Source organism: Pongo abelii, chromosome 18 (assembly GCF_028885655.2).
Source record: "Pongo abelii isolate AG06213 chromosome 18, NHGRI_mPonAbe1-v2.0_pri, whole genome shotgun sequence".
Lineage (NCBI taxonomy): Eukaryota > Metazoa > Chordata > Mammalia > Primates > Hominidae > Pongo > Pongo abelii.
This window is the reverse complement of record NC_072003.2, coordinates 88,298,828-88,316,922: the sequence shown is the minus strand read 5'-3', so window position 1 is coordinate 88,316,922 and position 18,095 is coordinate 88,298,828. Positions and strand designations below refer to the sequence as shown.

Here is an 18,095-nt window from a genome sequence, read left to right as displayed (position 1 = left end):
CCTCGGCCCTCTCATCCCATGCACCTGCTCTCGGTCCCTGCTCAGGCCCTTCCCTCCCCCAGGACCATCTCAGCCCCTGCCTTCCCTGGTCGGAAGCCACCTCTCCAGCTTGCTTGGACCCTGGTACTAGAAGAAACCACTCCCGTGTTCCCACTTGGATCGGGTGTTCATGCAGTGTGGTGTTCGTGCCGTGTGGATGCTGCTGAGGTGTGAACCCTGTGACAGACCAAGGCCGTGTGGATGCTGCTGAGGTGTGAACCCTGTGACAGACCAAGGCTCCAGTGAGCCACGGCATGGCCGGACGGAAGCAGAAGAGACCAGTGACCCCCACTCAACTCAGCCTCTCCTTCTTCCAGGGACAGTGTCCTGGAGGTACCTGTCTGAATGACAGGGAAGGGGCGGGGCCAGGAGCCAAGGCTGGAAGCTCAGCCCCACTCGGCCTTTGCAAATGCTCTAGTGGGAGCAGCTGGCCTCAGGGGAGGGCTTAAAACTCCAGGAGGGCCCGGGCAGGTGCAGACGTGAGGGGAGTGGAGGGGAGGCCTCGCCTGGCCCACCTTCCTCCTGTCCCTCCACCATGTGGCCCTTCCCGAGCCGCTCTCTCTTCCCACCCCCCACTCAGGCCTGGCTCCAGACGGTCTCCTCAGACCCTGAGGCCCAGGGCTGGGGGGCCTGGAACGAGACCAAGGAGATTCTGGGGCCAGAGGGTGGGGAAGGGAAGGAGGAGGAAGAGGACGAAGAGGATGCAGAGGAAGACCAGGATGGGGATGCAGGCTTTCTGCTGTCTCTGCTGGAGCAAGAGAACCTGGCTGAGTGTCCAGTCCCTGACCAGGTAACAGCTGTGTGGAGGCCCTGGGGATCTCAGGGGACCTGGGGCGCAGGGGCTGGTGGAGACACGGGGTCTGGGTGACGGATGGCTGCAGCTAACTTAGGAGGGGAGAGGGCCATTGTCCCCCTGCCTGGACGAAGGTGGCAAGGAGACCCCTCTGCCCCTGACCACACAGACTGCAGAGTCAAGGTGGCCTCTCTGGCCTGGGGAAGGGGCCTTGAGGTGCGGTTTTGGGGGCTTCTCTGCAGGGGTGAGTTCATCACCCCAGCCAGCCGCCCCAGGAAGGAGTGTCCCTGTCCAGAGAAGGGCTGCCCCTTGGGGCTGTGACCCTCTGCTGGAGCTGGCAGGCCACACACCCACCTTCCTTGAGCAGAGCCTGCAGGCTGCCTGCCCCGCTCAGGGCCGTGTGTCGGCAGGAGCTGGAGGCCATCAAGATGAAGGTGTGCGCCATGGAGCAGGCCGAGGGGACGCCACGGCCTCCGGGAGTGCAGCACCAGGCCGAGGAAGAGGAGGGCACCGTGGCCAGGCAGCTGCTGAGCCCTGAGACCATGGGTAGGAACCAGGGGCACAGGCCGCCCCCCACTGAGTGAGGGTCCCACAGTTTCCATGAAGGTTGGGCCTGGCAAGCTCCAAGGTGTCACCTCCCCTATGAGCCTGGGCGACTTTCCCCGTGACAGGAGTGAGGAAGGAGCCAAGGGCCTGCGGGCCTGAGCTGTGTTCTCCGCAGGCTGCCCCCTCCCTGGGACCCCCGAGGAGAAGGTGGAGGCTGACCACAGATCCGTCTACGTGGGCAACGTGAGTGGTGGGTGAGGTGGGGGGCAGGCAGCGAGTGGGGCCCCATTTCTTCCAGGGGGTCCGGCGCCCGGCCATGGGCCAGGCAGCCTTGCTGGGAAGGGGGTCTGACACTGGGGGCAACCTTGTCCCCTCGAGGAAACACTGGCCTGGGCACATATTCCAGTTTTTCAACATGAGCTGGAATTCAGGGTTGCACATGAAATCTCCACTTTTGAGAAGCTTTTTAAAAGGCTCCAGCTCTCCGGAAGGAAGCGCTTCATACGAGATATGCTTTCCTCTCTTCCCTCCATCCCCAGCAGGGGTGTGGGGTGGAGGCCTGGGGCCATCCCTGCCACGGGGCCCAGCCTTGGGGTTTCTTTCCCCACCTCTAACAAGAAAGCCCCGAGTCAGGGCCAGGTGTCTCCCTCACATGCGGGCCTGGGCCTGGGCCTGGGTGCAGGTAGACTACGGGGGCTCCGCTGAGGAGTTGGAAGCCCACTTCAGCCGCTGTGGGGAGGTCCACCGAGTCACCATCTTGTGCGACAAGTTCTCTGGACACCCCAAGGGGTCAGTGTGGGGCCTGGTGGGGGCACTGGCCATGCGGACAGGGCCCGGCCTCACTCCTCCCCTCCCCTCCCCGCCCCTCCCCTCAGTTATGCCTACATAGAGTTTGCCACCAAGCGCTCCGTGCAGGCTGCCGTGGAGCTGGACCAGAGCCTCTTCCGGGGCCGGGTCATCAAGGTGCGCCGGTGCTCCCCAAGTCCAGGAACATGAGCGCAGAGGGGCTGGCCCACTGGCCCTGGGACACACAGCAGCCCCAGCTGGCTCCTCTCTGCACAGCGCGTCTCAGGCATGGTGCTTGGCTGGGCCTGGACAGGATGTGGCGGGACCCTCGGACCTGAAGCTGGGTTTGGTCTGCCAGTGGCATGGTGGGGAGTGTCCCCTCTCAGGTGGGACCCCCCTCTGCAGGGGTGCTGACCGTGATGGGGTGTCATATGACAGCTATGGTAGGCAAAGGCAGGGAACCCTGTAGGCCTGAATGGCATTCTGAGCCGGGCAGGACCCCATGCTCCAGGGTGGTGGGGGCTGCAGGGGCTGCGGGCTGGGTCTGGGCTGCCCCTTGAGGAGGACTTGAAACAGGCCTTGGCTCCAGGTGCTGCCAAAAAGAACCAACTTCCCTGGGATCAGCTCCACAGACCGCGGGGGTCTTCGAGGACACCAGGGCTCCAGGGGGGCACCCTTCCCCCACAGCAGCCTCCAGGGCAGGCCCCGGCTCAGATCACGAGGGCAGAACCGGTGAGTGGGTGCCTGTGGGGGCAGCCTGGGGGCAAGGGCCATGGGGGGACATCGGGGCCTGGGGATCAGGGGCAGGAGGGGGTCCCTGAGCTCGTTCCTCATGGGGCTGCAGGAATGTACCTGGTGGGGCCTGGGTGAGGGCTGGGGCTGCTGCATCAGCTGGGGAGGGGGGCGCTTTTTGTAGCCTCTCTGCTGGGAGAGGTGACCCCTCCTTGTTCCCACAAAGGCCCCGGGGTGGGCTGCAGCTGCCCCAAGGGGCTCTCCTGGCGCTCTTTCCCTTTCGTGGAACCCTCCCAAGAGAGCAGCTGGGAGTCACCAGAAAGGCCCCTGGGGCATTGCCTGAGCAGCCAGGTGACCTCCCTGCATCCTTATCCTGTTGTCCCCCCAGGGCCCTGGGCCACCACCCCTTCCCCTCTGGAAGGCCACTCACTGTGTGTTCTCTCTCCATGCAGGGCCCGTGGAAAATTCTCACCATGGTTTTCACCGTATTAAAGGGAAGGCCCGATTTTGAGAGGGGCTGGCGGCTGGGTCAGGAGTAAACCACTTGTGCTCCATCCTGGGGCTGGGGCTGGGGCAGGGAGTGGGGTGCGGGCGAGGCCAGAGAAGAGGGGTGTCCAGAGCAGCCGCTGGCCCCCTCTTGGCCAGGGGATGGCCCAGTAGGGCCTTGTATGGTGGCCCAGACCCACTGCCACAGCCACGAGTCACAGCCACGGCCCGGTGGTGGGCCTGGCATGGGCGCCACGGGGATCTTAGGGGGCTCTGGGTGTTGAGGGAGGGGAGGGGCAGAGTCCCAGGCAGTGCCAGGCCAGCTTGGGGTTGGCATGCTCAGCTCTTCAACTAAGTCATTTTAAGAAAAATAGAAACATATCTCTTAATGATGAAGCATAAATTATTAAACTTGGGCACTTTTTAAAAGCAAATGGCAGCAGCACTCCGGTACATTCCCCCCATGGACACAATTCCCTTTGAGTCTCCCCTGGGACAGGACACACAGTTCCCTTTGGGTCTTCCCCTGGAACAGGACACGCAGTTCCCTTTGAGTCTCCCCTGGGACAGGACACACAGTTCCCTTTGGGTCTCCCCTGGGACAAGACACAGAAGGCAGCTGGCAGGCCATGGCTGTAGGACGAGGACAGGGCTCTAGACCCCTCGCGACTGACAGCAAGCGGGCAGTGTGCACAAGCTGAGGCGGTGTCAATGTCACTGCCAGCCTGGTGGGCTGCGACTGCCTGTGTATCAGTCAAGGCGCCCCCCACCTCGTAACCCTGCCTTGGCACCACATGTCCCCCACCAAGTGACACAGACACCCAGGATGCTGGCCCTTGCCAGAAGCTCAGGAAGCAGAAGTGGAGGTCTCTGTCCTGGGCACTTTGATGACTGTCCCCTCTGAAAGCACAGCCAGTCGGGCTCCCTGGCTGCATGCACGGCCACAGAGGCCCAAGGCTGCTTATGTGCACACCTGACTCCAGCATTCCACGACTAACAGCGCCTCCCCTTCGTGCCTCATCAGACTCAGTGTGTTAATTCCTGGAGCCCTGTGCAGACCAGCTCCTATTCAGTGGGCTGGTTCCCACCCGCCCCTCAGCCACCTTCCTCCAGCACGAGGCCAGACGCTGCTCCCGGGAATGAGCCACCCTCCTTGTTCCCCACCTACACCGGCCTCCTCCCCAAACCAGCCCCACACCCCACCTTGGGGTCTTGGGTCAGTGTTGGCCTCTGTACTGGGATGAATGATGCTCCCCAAAATATGTCCATGTCCTGATCCCCAGAACCTGTGAATGTGGACTTCTCTCGAAAGGGTCTTTGCAGATGTGATTCAGCAAAAGGTCTAGAGATGGTCCTGGGTTACCTGTGGTCTCTAAACCCAACCACACACTGGTTACAGAGACCAAGAGACACTCCAAGACCGCGTGAGGACAGAGGCAGAGGCTGGAGCAATGCCGAGCATTACAGGGGCCGGCAGTGGCTGCGGACAGAGGCTGGAGCAGACCCGCCCCAGAGCCTCCAGGAGGAGCCAGCCCTAGCCACACCCAGCCTTCGGACTTCTGCCTCCAGCGCAGGGAGGGAATGCATTCCCGTGGTTTGAAACCTCTCCGTGTGGTGCTCTGTTACAGTGGAGCCCCGGAGACTGAGCTCTCTGGCCTAATTATCAGGATACCCGACCAAGGAGACGCCACGGCCCTCCAAGATCTGCCCTGATCTGTCTGAGGTCCACTCTGGGGCCCCTGGGCACTGTGGTCTGTGAGCTGCTCTGCCCAGGCCTCTGCTGGTTTGCCAGGGAGTCTGGCTTCAGGGTGGGCTTGAGGGGGCTGTCCCAGCGTCAGAGTGAGAGCCAGGAGCAGCCCAGAAGGGAGGTCCAGCTGCCCAGCCGTCCAGGGCGGGGCCTGGTGCGGACTGCTCACAGCTGGGGGCTGCAGGAGGGACCTGAGGCACGCACAGCCCTTTGCAGATGGCAGCCCCTGCCTGCTCAGTACCCAGGCCCAGGGTCCGGCCCTCAGTGAGGGGTTGCTGCTGGTCTTGATGTGGGTATCACGCCCATGGGTTTGTCGGGTCCCTGGCGGTGTTCTAGCCCATGTCGCAGGTTAGTTCCTGTCCATCTTCAGCCTTCTGTGTGGCCACTGCAAGGAGACAGTGGAGTGAGTCTGGGGAGTCCCTCCCTTTCTTGTGGACTTGAGGCCTGAGCAGGCCAAGGTGGAAGAAGAGCTGGGGGAACCCCTCGGCGTGCCCCTTACAGGTGATGAGACCCCACGCCATGACCTGCAGAGGCCTTTGTGGCTGCTCGAGAAAGCAGATGCTCTGGCTGGCTCGGGTGGGCAACTAACAAGAACAGGCCCCTCTTCCCCGGTCTGCGGGAGAAGGAAAGAGGCAGTATCGCTGCTGCCTGAAGGGGAGGAGGGGCTGCCCCACGTGGTGTCCAGCAGAAGTCACCTGGGGGCAAGGAAGGAGTGGGCAGGTGGGCTGTGGCCCTCCATGAGGTCAGCCCCACGGTGGAGACTTCTGTTTCCTTGGGCTTAAAATGGGGATGCTGCCTAACAATGCTTGTGAAAACTCCCTCATGTAAAAAGTACTTACAGGTGGGTCTGGCTGCACCTAACAGAAAACCCAAATATCAGTGGCTTAAACCAGAGAGGGGTGCATTTATTTTCTCACATTTAAAAAAAGCTGAACTTAAGTAGTCCGGGGCTGGTACGTCAGCAAAGGCCCAGGGTCCTTCCTGCGTTCTGCGTCAGCAAAGGCCCAGGGTCCTTCCCGTGTTCTGCTCCACTGTCCTTAGGGTGTGACTCTTTCCTCACGCTCTCAGGACAGCTGTCCCCGCACCAGGCATCACATCCATGTTCCAGGCAGGAAGAAGGCAAAAGGGAAGGGTCCTGCACGTGGCAGCTGAGTCCCCTTCACAGGAGCTTCCCTGCAAGTCTCTCCCAGCACCACCCACCTCCACGCCACAGCTGCACACCCTGGGCTGCAAGGGAGCCCAGGACATGGCTCTCGTCTGCCCACTATTGGAACTGGGCAGAGGCACCGGGGTTCTGTTAGCAGGGAGGAAAGAGAATGGACGCTGGGTTAGCAACTTGCAGAGTCCCCACCACAGCCAGGACTCGGGCAGGAGTGATCCCCACTAAAAGGCAAAGATTTCATGCCAGGCTGCAGTGGGGAGGTACTTGGGCTGGGGTCCCACCTTCTCCTAACAAACATGAGGCTCTTGTTAAAAATTTAAACTTATGAGGGTGGCCTGTGGCCCACATGCACCCAGATCAGCTGCCTGGTGTACCTCAGCCCATTCCAGGACTTCCAGTTCACCCTGGGGCGGGGGAGGCCTGGGGCATGCAGTTTTCACACACCTCTTGCTGATTTTTTTTCTATAATTTATAAAATTAACACTGTGCTTGCTGGATGGGATGAAAAGGCAAATATGTATCGAGAAAGGTCCCCTCCCTGTGTGCTGCCCCAGGCTGACCCCCCCAACAGCCTTTCCTGCTGCAAGGGCTTCTGGGGTCCTCAAGGTCCTTGAGAAACTCTCCAGTCCTGGACCAGTGCTGGAACCAACTCCAGGGGGGTCTCCTCAGTGGGCTGAGCCTTGACTGCTGGACCCCAAGGACGCCGGCGGCAATGATGCCACTATGGGCTCGGCCACTGCCCTGGGTGGTAGGTAGTCAGCCGTGTCATCAAGCGACACAGCACCCAACCCCCTCAGCACCAACAGGCAGGAAGGGGCGCCTCAAGTCTGCGCTCCAGGGTTTAGGACGAGGGCTGCAGCTGAGCCAACGCCGCAGGGCCACGAGGCTTCCCAGGTTTCACAAGGGCTCCTTTTAAGGCCGGGCTGAATCCAGATGTTGGGCCAGATGCAAAGAATGGAGGCCAAGTCCAGAAAGAGGAGGGCCCTCCCCTGTGGGAAGGCATGCCGGCTCCCCTTTTGCCCCTAGATCCTAGGCTGGTTCTGGGCTCAGGAGGCCGCCCCCTCCAGACCAGCCCACCTGTTCAGCCAATGGGTGACCCACATGGTCACAGGTCCTGCAGGCTCAGGAACTCTTGGCTCCAGGAACCCCTGCCTCTGTCCCTTCGGGACAACTGGGGACAGGTTACCTACGCCATCTGATCCCAAACCTCTGCCCACACCCCTGAAAGTCCTTAGTTGAATTCTTCTTAGTTAAATCCTCGGCTGACACGGAAGGAAAAAGCCAAATCTCATCTCACAAGACCTTTAGTTGACAGAACATGCACAGCTGTCTGCCCTAAAAGCCCCAGGCGTCCCATTCAGGAAGAGGTGACGAGAACAGACCGACGGCCCCACCACAGTCGCACGCGGGCTCCTCTGCGATGGCTGGCAGCACAGCTCACTCAGCACACCTGTATCATCATCGACGTCACCATGTTATCAAAGGCCCTGCTAAGAGAAACAGACCCACTCAGAGGAAAGCCAGGCCCTCCACCCCTCTGCTCACAGAGACAGGCCGGGCAGCATGGCTCCGTCCACAGGACCCTTGGGGCCTTCTCCACGGTCCAGAAATGTGAACTCCGCTGAGAGGCCAGGACAGGAGTCCCACCCCACCGGGAACTGAGAACCCATCTGCTGCCTCTAAGTTCCCTGTGCAGCCTCCCAAGGCCCCAGGAAGGGGTGGAGGAGGAAGTAGTGTGGGCAGGCAGGGCGGTGGTGTGGCAAGGACGGCCCTGTGCAGCCCAGGAGGCAAGACTGTGTGGACATTCGCCTGCCTGCTCCCATCTGGGACCAGGATGGCCCCAAGACAGTGTCCTGGTGGAGGGAAGGGCCTGGCTTGGGTCACTGCAGCGTCCTCTTGCCTGCCAACCACAAGGAATTATGTCTTGGAACTGGGGACTCACTGGAAGCAAGTCTGGAGTGCAGGCGTGGACCCAACATTTCCCTCATAATGTCCAAAAGTTAATTCTGTTTACTTTGTGAACTATTCGGAAGATGCCTGCAAACCAGGTTCCTGACTGTTCAAATTCAACATAAAAGATCAGGTAGCTACAAGAGGACGTGTGATCCCTGAAAGCCGCTGCCCATGTGCTTGGCCCTGAGTCCTGCAGGTGCCCCAGGTACCCACTGGGCACACCTGGGAAGCCAAATGGGCAAGCTCCGCTCCCCACACCACACACACTCTATCCACTTTATGCGCTGGAGATCTGTGTAAGAGTTGGTGTGGAGAAACAAGGCTTTGTGGCTGTAAAACCTCCGCCCTAGGGGGATAGTGCTCATAGCTTAAAAAGACCTTTCCTCCCTTATTTTCCAAATGGTTGCATTTTGGCAACCAAAATGGCAAGGCAGGTCCTACAGAAAGAAGGCGGCAAGACACAGAAAGCAGGGCCCACCCGGACTGGATGCGGACACAGAAAGTAGGGCCCACCTGGACTGGATGCGGTCCCCCGGGTTGTAGAAGGGGTTGCACATCACGTCCGTGTAGGAGTTGTGTAGCTTCCGGAACATCTGAAAAAGACCCAGCAAACCGTGACCTTGCCACGTACACACAGACACTGCTAGATTTTTGGTTTCTCAGCGTTTCAAAACAAAGTCAAAAAGGAAAAACAAAACACCTATTTGGGCATGGCCTTCTAACTCCCTGACTTACGCTGCGAATTTCGTTGTCTCGAAGGGCTGTGTTGGAGGAATCTACCACCATGACAAACTTCACCTTGGAGTTGGTGACGTAGCCATATCTGCACGACTGGTTAGGGAAGGCACTCGTAACACAGGGACCGCTGGCAGAGGGCCCTCCGCGGGCCCTCACTTTGGAGAAACGTGGCAACCTTGAATCACAGGAAATGCCCAGGCTGGGCTGGTCCTGCAGTGACCATGCTGGGTGCAAGCCTAAATACTTTGCTAGGGCGACGTCTGGTGTTTGCAGGAGAAGCAAAGAGCAGGCAGCCAAGCCTTACTCAGTTCACACTCCAGGAGCTGAACCACCTAGACTCTGAGTCTGTCTGTCTGAAACACCTCACCCTCTTTATGAATCAATGCCTGGCCCAGAAAGTTAACTGCAAAACCAGAGGCTTCGTGAACAAGGCGGATCCCCTCTCTAGAGGCCATGTTATTTTGTAAAATAGTGGCTACTAGCAAATGTCACCATGGATGCTACATTACTGCTTTTGGGAAGATCTTTGAACTCCATGGCCTCAAGCGATTTGTCCCAAGGGACTAGACGAGAGTGTCTAGTGACGAGGCAAGGCCTAACGAAATAAATGAAACCGTTATCCCCTGCTCAAAGGTGGTGGCTCCCCCTGAAAAGCACAGAAAGAAATCCTTGCAGGTACAAAGCAGAAGTGTCCCAGTTCCTCTGCAAACCAGACAATGGACACATGCAAACCAAAACATTCTACAAGGAATTCTAGCCTTGCGTTTCCCAAATGACTCTTCCAATGAAAGAGAGAGAAGAGTTAGAGGCTTTCGTTCACCTCAGGCTTCCCTAATTCCCTGGGTGGTTAAAAACTCTCACCTCTTTTTTTTTTCTTCTCAAAGGTTTCAAGTTATCTGATCCTAAAGTACATCTTGCAACTGTAGGTCCTCCCTGACACACACCCTGCCCTGAAAGATACACCTTGTAGTCCTCCGTGGGGTAGAGCAGGCCCAGGTACAGCTCCCTCTGGTCGACCAGAGCCTTCCCCATTGCGGAGATCTTCTCATCCACCACGTCCAGAGATGTATGCACCATGTAGTGAAACTTCAGCTTGTTCTCCGTAGGGGTGCTGCGAATGTAGAGGGGGTAATTCTGCAAGAAAGGATGACGGCGACTGAAAGGACAAGACTCCACCCAGCGCACACCAGCTCTGAACTATGCTGCAGAGCCGTGACCTGCAGCCACACGGGGAACGCATTCCCATTCTCTAAGGCCCACCGCTTCATTCTCCATGCCACAGTGGGCACTGCCTTCAGGGGATCCCATGTAACCTAAGGAGATTTATGTGTTGTTTGCAAAGCAGCAGCAGTAGCGTGGGCAGAAAAGAAAAAATGAATCAGAAAATTGGGCCTGAGCACAGCCTGCCGATCAAGCCTGGCACCTGGGCAGGCCTCTCACCTTCTCCTGGAGGCCACTCTGCCTCAGCCCACTTCTAACTCTGCATCGGTCACCCAAATACAGCACCCTAAATACTGGCTTTTCTTCACCTTGACAGTGACCCTTTTACTAAACCCTTCAAGACTCAGCTCAGATTCCCTTCATTTCTGCATTTCTGACCACTGTAAGCCCAGAATTAACAGATTCCTAAGCCCAGAATTAACAGCTTCTTTCTTGGGCTTTCACACACCACCATTTACCCTGTGTCTGTTCAGCACTGGGTCCTGCAGAAATACAGTGAACAAGAGTCCTCGCTACCCTCGTGGGGAGTGATAGTCAATAAACCCACAAACAAGCAAATGATCATCTGTGGCCAAGAGGGAAGCCCATGAGCAGCTTAGCAGCAGCCACCGCCCAACAGGGAGCGGCCTCCAGTCTGGGTCTCAGGGGAGACCCTGGCTAGGAAATGAAGGCTCCGTGCAGCAGGAGCGTGTGGACAGCCACCCAGCTCAGTTTTAGCCTTCAGAAAATGCTTTCCAGTTGAAATGTATGTGGGCCAGCAAAGAGGATGGGAGCTGGGGAGAGGTGTCCCGCGTGCAACGCCCAGAGGTGAGAGGGCAGAGCATGTCCAGGGAGCTGCAAAATTGTTTGGTTGGAGCCGAGGGTGCCAAGGGTTATGGGGGGAAAGGATCCCAGACCAGGTTATTCAGACAGCATCCTAAGGCAACGAGAAGCCACTGCAGAGGTCTCAGGCAGAGGCGTGACAGGATCCGATTTGTTTTTAACTCGGCTCCGGGGAGACTGGCAGGAGGGCCGGGGCCGCCGTCCGCGGGGAACCAGCGCTGGACGGGAGAACGGGCAGAACCTGCTGAGGACGGAGGACGGAGGCAGTGCCCCGGACCACCTGGGTTTCTGGTGGGTCCTTGCGGGGAGGAGACCTGGGGCGCCGAGGGGCGCGTTCAGCAGCGGGACGGGCGAGCGCGGAACTGGGGTCTCAGGGTCTGCCTGGCGGCTCGTCCACGGCGAAGCCCCTGACCGTTGGAGCTCGGGGAAGGCCTCCTCCAGGTCCCATTTCCTAAGGTGCTTTCTAGGCCCAGGGAAGAAGTAGAAAGAAAGCGGAAAGACGAGGATGGTGCGAGCCCGGAAGCCCCACGCCGCGCGTACGCACCTCCTTGGCGATCACCGCGATGCACACCGCCATCTTAGGAGGCCCGGCGCCAAGCACCGCGTCACGTGACCCCGCCGCTGGTCACGCGGCCCTCCAAGCCCCGCCCCGCACGCACGCATCTGGCTCAGGCCCCGCCCCGCTGGTCACGAGGCAGTCCAGGCCCCGCCTCCCGTCCCGCCGCGGACTCTGGCCCCGTCCCGCGAGTCACGTGGCCGTCCAGGCCCACCTCCCGCAGCCCAGCCGGAAGGGCCGGCGGAAGCTCGCTGGGTCGGCTCGCTGGCCCGGGCTCCCCGGCTCCCGTGGTTGCCATGGCGGCGGTTGTCGCGGCGACGAGGTGGTGGCGGCTGTTGCTGGTGCTCAGCGCCGCGGGGATGGGGTCTTCGGGCGCCCCGCAGCCCCCCAACATCCTGCTCCTGCTCATGGACGACGTGAGTGCGGGCGGTGCGACGGGGCAGGGCCGGGGTGGGGCGGGGTCGTGGTGGGGGGGCGGGGAGGGGAGGGACGGGTGGAGGGAGGAGCGGGGTTGGGGGAGAGGTGGGGGGAGGCCCCGCGCGGGGAGGAGGGGAAGGGGAAGGAGGGTATCCCCGTGCGGGGAGGGGGAGGCCCCGTGGGGAGTGGCCGCGTGGTCTAGGCGTGGGGTCTCGGCGGTCACCAGTCACCACACGCGCTGCCACTGTGCTGCATGACCGGGACAGCGTCCACCCTCGCAGGTGGGTGGCCGGCGTGCTACCGGGCCCTGCCTCCCGCGTCTGACCTTTCCCGCCCTCTACTTTTGGGAAGGTGGGCGCGCAGCGTGGCCTCCCCAAAGGGAGGAAGGGGCTGCTCTTGCCGTCCTGCCTGAGAGCTGCGTCGCCCTGGGAATCACTCCCGCCACCTCGGGCCTCCGGGTCCCCCCACTGGGCTCCAGTCTTACCTGACGGCTGTCTCTGTCCCCTGGAGAACGCTGAGCAAAGGTCAGGTGTCCCTGAGGTCTGAAAAACTGAAAGGCTGGAATGTCTCCTGGTGGGCAGGTGCGGGGTCAGCGGTCACAGAGCCGGCCTGGAGGCCTCCTTCCCTAACTCCTTGTGGGAGTCACCTGGAGACTCAGGAATGAGTCTGCCTGGGGCACGGGTCACCGTGCAGGACCCCAGACACACCTGGATTCAAACCCTACTGTCTCCAAGCTGGGGGGGTCACTTCCACTTTTGAACCTCAGCTGCCTCACCTGGGGGGTCACACCTGTCCCGCTGTGCTCACGTTGTGTGTGAGGACTGGGACGACACTGAGTACCAGACAGTTTTGGGCCATCAGTGTCGCTCAGCCCCTGTGTGCTGGCTCCAGACCAGCAGAGACCCTGACGGGCCTTCAGACCCACCTGTCCTGACCAGTGGGGGCTACCGGCCGCACGCAAGGGCTGGGCAGTCATGGCTGTCGGAATTGGAAGGTGTTGGTCGTGTAAAATACACAGATTTAGAAGACTTGGTGAAAGAAAAATAATGTAAAATATCTCATTTAACAATTGTATTAAATTAATGGTTTTTTAGCATAAAGATATACTTGAAAAGATAACAGACACTATCCATAATTTCCCCACCCAGGGGTGACGGCCAACAGTCTTGGGCAGCTGCTTTTCTGTCTCATATGTTTATTTGTGTGCAGTGACTGCTTTCCAGAGCGCACTCTCCAGCCCCCAGGGGTCCGTGTCCTCACAGCAGTAGCGGGGCCTTTCTCAGCACTGAGTGGTATCTCCCTCCTAAAGATACTTTGCTTCAGAATTTCATCCTTTCACTTTTTAAGTTCCTCTGGGCCAGTGTAGATACTTTGTTTCAGAATTTATTCTTTTCATTATGTAAGTCCCTCTGGGCTAGCATAGCTTCTCTGGGTGAGCTGGGCTCTGCAGGTGAAGCCTCCCTGTTCAGCTTCTGCCTTTTCTGACTTTCTCAGAGGACAGAGGGCTGAGGTGGGGCAGCTTATGAATAATTTTTTATGTTGAAGACTTCTCGAAATAATATTTTGGATATGTTGGGTTAAATATAGTCTGTGTTTCACCTACTTCTGCTTTTCTAACGTGGTTTCTGGTAAATACAGAATTGCATGCGGACTCACCCTGTTTCCATAGGACAGCAAAGCTTCAGGCCGTGCAGGGTAGAGGGGTGGGGTGTGGCCACCGGGGCACATGTGGGGGAGGGTGACAGGGGAAGCCCCGCCCACCTAGGCACCTGTTCTGTGGCCGCCTCTGTGTGGCTTGTGGGGTCGTTTGTCAGCTGACGTCTAAAGAATCCCAGAGGAGCTCTGTCCTGGCCGGTAGGTGTACTTGTTAGGACTTTCTGATGCAGACAGCAGAAAATGAAGTCAAAGTGACAAGCAAAAGTGGGAATTCCCTGGCCCTCCTGACTCGACAGACCAGGGCCGCCTGGCGAGTTTCCCCTTTCGTGTCTCTGCTGTCTCTGAACTGGCCACATCCTCACTCAGCCTGTGATGGTCCTAGGCGACTCCAAGTCACCCCTGCAGTCAGCAGACCCAGTGGGAGGTTGGCTCTGCCCCTGTGTCATGTGAGCCTGATGTGGGTCTCAGCCCTGTGCCAAGCACACTGGGGGAGGGGCTCATGCTGACCTGTCCAGCCCAGGCCTCGGAGCCTCGGGCCTACCCCAGAAGGGAGACTGCCCCTGATCATCTCACCTGCCTGGACCCAGCAGAGAGGGGGTTCCCTGAAGGGCCCATGGTGTAGCTGCCAGGACAGGACAGGGCAGGGATGCTGGCAGGTGAGAGCCACAGAAGCTCACAGTGGAGCCCCGAGGTGCCCTGACGTGGCCCAGGGTGCAAGGGGGTCCTCACAGGCTGTCTTCCCTCCTCGGAGTCCGGGGCTTCCTCTGCAGCCCTGTCCACACCTCTTCCTGCACTGCAGACCAGTTGTTTCTGCCAGGGCGCTGGTATCTGAACCTGCAACAGGTCATTCGGGCTCTGGCATGACATGGGATGGCTTGGTAACCCACAGCCCTGGGCCCGGCACCACTTGAGGACGAGTGTGCGTGTCTCAAATTCAGATTTTGGAGCATGGCCCTCCAGGGACCGGCTGCCTCCAGCCCAGTCTCCCCGTATCCAGTCCTATATGGCTGGGCAGTGGGGGGCCTGGACCCCCCTTTCGTCTAAGCAACTGCAGTTTCAGAAAAGGGGTGTCACCAAAACTAGCTTATTGCACCCCTCATGGCCAGAAGCCACTCTCCAACTGGTCACACTGACCCAAGAGAGAACCACTGCCCCCAGAGTCGGGACCAGAATGGGAAGCTGGAACTCAGAGGTGAGAGCAGCTGGCAGGAGCCCCCATCTGTCCAGGGGGAGCTAAGCTGGCCAAGGACAGGTTCACCTGCACTCCCCAGGGCTGCCCTGCCCTGGCCTTTCACTGACCCGCGGTCCAGCGTGGCCTGGCTTCGCAGCACCCTGGGCACCTGCTGCATGAGTGAGGAAACCTGCGTGGCCCACTCTGCTCTCCAGGGCTTCTGGGGCCTTGGAGACAGGTGAGACCCAGTGACAAGTTCCACTCCGGCCCACACACAGCTCCTGCCTCCCAGGGCCAGCAGCAGTCTGTGTCTCTGCTCCTTATTTGGAAAATAGGGTTAAGGAGGGTCAGCCCTGACCACATAGGAAGTGGAGAGTCAGGGCCACCCAGGCCAGCTCCTGTTGCCACAGCAGCCTCATCGAGCCGCCAGAGTCGGGGGAGGGCTGCTCAGCGCCCCTCGTTTGAAACAGACAAGCACTGGCCTGCTCGTCTTCATCGTAATCCCATAGTAACCAGTAGGAATGGAAACTGCGTTTCTTAAAACTCTGAAATTCTTAAGGATACTGATCCATGGCTTACAGCTGTGCTCACTGAACACGGACAATCATTTGGGGGCTTTTAGACTTTTTTTTTTTTTTTTTTTTGAGATGGAGTCTCACTCTGTCACCCAGGCTGGATTGCAGTGGTGTGATCTCAGCTCACTGCAACCTCCGTCTCCCAGGTTCAAGCAGTTCTCCTGCCTCAGCCTCCCGAGTAGCTGGGACTACAGGCTCCCACCACTGTGCCCAGCTAATTTTTGTATTTTTAGTGGAGACAGGGTTTCACCATATTGGCCAGTCTGGCCTCGAACTCCTGACCTCAGGTGATCTGCCTGCCTCAGCCTCCCAAAGTGCTGGGATTACAGGCGTGAGCCACCGCACCCAGCCAGGACTTTTTTTTAAGACGAGGTCTGGCTCTGTCACCCAGGCTGGAGTGCAGTAGCTCGATCACAGCTCACTGCAGCCTCAAACTACTGGGCTCAAGCAATTTTCCTGCCTCAGCCTCCTGAGTAGCTGGGATTATAGCCGCCCATCACCACACTCGGCTAATTAATTTGATCTTCAATCACTGATATCCTTTCTTCCACTTGATCAAATCGGCTGCTGAAGCTTCTGCATGCGTCACATAGTTCTCGTGCCATGGTTTTCAGCTCCATCAGGTCATCTAAGGTCTTCTCTACACTGTTTATTCTAGTTAGCCATTTGTCTAACCTTTTTTCAAGGTTTTTAGCTTCCTTGCCGTGGATTCAAACATCTTCCTCTAGCTCTGAGAGTTTGTTATTACCGACCTTCTGAAGCCTACTTCTGTCAGCTCATCAAAGTCATTCTCTGTCCAGCTTTGTTCCCTTGCTGGCGAGGAGCTGCGATCCTTTGGAGGATAAGAGATGCTCTGGTTTTTAGAATTTTCAGCTTTTCTGCTCTGATTTCTCCCCATCTTTATGGTTTTATCTGCCTTTGGTCTTTGTTGCTGGTGGCCTACGGATGGGGTTTTGGCGTGGATGTCCTTTTTGTTGATGTTGATGCTATTCCTTTCTGTTTGTTAATTTTCCTCATTAGAGTCAGGTCCCTCAGCTGCAGGTCTGTTGGAGTTTGCTGAAGGTCCACTCCAGACCCTGTTTGCCTGGGTATCACCAGCGGAGGCTGCAGAACAGCAAATATTGCAGAATAGTAAATATTGCTACCTGATCCTTCCTCTGGAAGCTTTGTCCCAGAGGGGCACCTGCCTGTATGAGTTGTCAGTCAGCCCCTACTGGGAAGTATCTCCCAGTTAGGCTACACGGGGGTCAGGGACCCACTTGAGGAGGCAGTCTGTCCGTTCTCAGAGCTCAAACACTGTGCTGGAAGAACCACTGCTGTCTTCAGAGCTGTCAGACAGGGATGTTTAAGTCTGCCGAAGTTTCTACTGCCTTTTGTTCAGCTATGCCCTGCCCCCAGAGGTGGAGTCTACAGAGGCAACAGGCTTTGCAGGGCTGTGGTGGGCTCTGCCCAGTTTGAGCTTCCCCACCGCTTTGTTTACGTACTCAAGCCTCAGCAATGGCGGACGCCCCTCCCCAGGCAGGCTGCCGCCTCGCAGGTGGATCTCAGACTGCTGTGCTAGCAGTGAGCAAGGCTCCGTGGGCGCGGGACCCTCCAAGCCAGGCGCGGTATATGATCTCCTGGTGTGTCGTTTGCTAAGACCGTTGGAAAAGCACAGTATTTGGGCGGGAGTGTCCTGATTTTCCAGGTGCAGTCTGTCACGGCTTCCCTTGGCCAGGAAAGGGAAATCCCTCGGCCCCTTGCACTTCCTGGGTGAGGTGATGCCCCGCCCTGCTTCGACTCGCTCTCCATGGGCTGCACTTACTGTGCAACCAGTCCCAGTAGAATGAACCAGGCACCTCATTTGGAAATGCAGAAATCACCGTTTTATGCATCAATCACGCTGGGAGCTGCAGACCGGAGCTGTTCCTATTCAGCCATGTTGGAACGGAATCCCCACGCCCGGCTAGTTAAAAAAAAAGTTTTTTTTAGTGACAGTGTCTGTGAGACCCAGGTTGGTCTTGACTTCCTGAGCTCAAGCGATCCTCCCTCCTCAGCCTCCCAAAGTGTGGGGATCACAGATGTGAACCACTGTATCCAGCCCTTTTAGGACTTTTAAGGGAAAGAAGAAAAGTAGTTCCCGCCCGTGGTGCCCTGTGGGGGTTGTAGATGTTCACATGGTAATCTGCTCACTCTGCAGGGAGGCTGTCCACACCTGTTTTTCATAGCTAAGAAAGGCGCCAATAAATAATGAAAGAACAGGGTCAGCAGATGAGAGCTGGCCCAGCAGCCTGGGACGCTGTCCTCAGAAGGCCCACATGTGGGACGTTGCCCTCGGCTGGTCAGAAGTCCCATGTGTGGGAGGTTTTTGCCCTTGGCTGGCGTCTGGGAACAGGAGGTCCCCCTGCTGTTCGCTGATATGAGCAGCTCACCTTGCCGCACTGTTTTTGCAGATGCCACGATTTATGCCCAGCACCCTCCTTCTGGGCATCAAGAGTCTTGGCACATGCCAGGCAGAGGCAGCTGCACTGCCAGCCCAGGTAAAAGCCCTGGGAACTGAGTCTCGCACAGCTTCCCCGTCAGCATCCGGCACCTGTGCTTGCAGCCCGAGCGTCCCATGTGGCTCCGCCTGGGGAGGGTTCCACCCTGCGGCTGGTCTCCCTGGCCCCGCCCGCGCGTTCTCCCCTGGCTGATGCCCTCCCCATTGTAAGTCATG

At 58.4% G+C, this 18,095-nt stretch overlaps 3 protein-coding genes across 13 annotated transcripts in view; 2 read left to right on the top strand and 1 right to left on the bottom strand.

Moving 5' to 3' along the window:
• Positions 1-520: 520 nt before the first annotated feature.
• On the top strand, positions 521-3,816 carry PABPN1L (PABPN1 like, cytoplasmic). Of its 2 annotated transcripts, XM_003778682.3 has the most exons (7): positions 521-829; positions 1,243-1,378; positions 1,554-1,621; positions 2,061-2,167; positions 2,254-2,341; positions 2,754-2,896; positions 3,349-3,816. In XM_003778682.3, exons 1-7 carry the CDS (start codon positions 575-577, stop codon positions 3,386-3,388), a joined length of 837 nt encoding a protein of 278 aa, XP_003778730.3. In that variant the 5' UTR covers positions 521-574; the 3' UTR covers positions 3,389-3,816. The 2 variants fall into 2 exon arrangements, with proteins under 2 accessions (XP_003778730.3, XP_024089653.2); XM_024233885.2 differs by lacking the exon at positions 2,254-2,341.
• A 3,761-nt stretch (positions 3,817-7,577) lies between these two features.
• On the bottom strand, positions 7,578-11,778 carry TRAPPC2L (trafficking protein particle complex subunit 2L). 7 transcript variants are annotated; one of them, XM_009251047.3, is made up of 5 exons: positions 11,570-11,778; positions 9,944-10,116; positions 8,980-9,067; positions 8,758-8,837; positions 7,580-7,781 (listed from the first exon to the last, which is right to left on the bottom strand). In XM_009251047.3, exons 1-5 carry the CDS (start codon positions 11,600-11,602, stop codon positions 7,733-7,735), a joined length of 423 nt encoding a protein of 140 aa, XP_009249322.2. In that variant the 5' UTR covers positions 11,603-11,778; the 3' UTR covers positions 7,580-7,732.
• GALNS (galactosamine (N-acetyl)-6-sulfatase) overlaps positions 11,728-18,095 on the top strand; it is a 44,445-nt gene continuing 38,077 nt past the window's right edge. For 3 of the 4 annotated variants that reach the window (XR_008514750.2, XM_063717411.1, XM_024233977.3), the window contains exon 1: positions 11,789-11,997. Coding sequence is in view for 3 of the 4 variants with exons in the window: in XM_063717411.1 (XP_063573481.1) it covers positions 11,878-11,997 (120 nt within the window). In the remaining variant the exon portion in view is untranslated. Of the gene's footprint in view, positions 11,998-18,095 lie in introns of all 4 variants that reach the window. The other variant, XM_054534293.2, reaches the window with a different exon arrangement.

What these genes read in the sequence shown, in the direction of transcription:
- PABPN1L (XM_003778682.3), top strand. Translation starts at nt 575, where the DNA reads ATGTGGCCCTTCCCGAGCCGCTCTCTCTTCCCACCCCCCACTCAGGCC. An exon ending in AGTGTCCAGTCCCTGACCAG is followed by an intron (nt 830 to 1,242) that starts GTAACAGCTGTG and finishes GTGTGTCGGCAG; the next exon opens with GAGCTGGAGGCCATCAAGAT. An exon ending in TCCGGGGCCGGGTCATCAAG is followed by an intron (nt 2,342 to 2,753) that starts GTGCGCCGGTGC and finishes CCTTGGCTCCAG; the next exon opens with GTGCTGCCAAAAAGAACCAA.
- TRAPPC2L (XM_024233016.2), bottom strand. Translation starts at nt 11,602, where the DNA reads ATGGCGGTGTGCATCGCGGTGATCGCCAAGGAG. An exon ending in CCCACGGAGGACTACAAGGT is followed by an intron (nt 9,068 to 9,943) that starts GTATCTTTCAGG and finishes CCAGTCGTGCAG; the next exon opens with ATATGGCTACGTCACCAACT. An exon ending in GAGACAACGAAATTCGCAGC is followed by an intron (nt 8,838 to 8,979) that starts GTAAGTCAGGGA and finishes GGTCTTTTTCAG; the next exon opens with ATGTTCCGGAAGCTACACAA.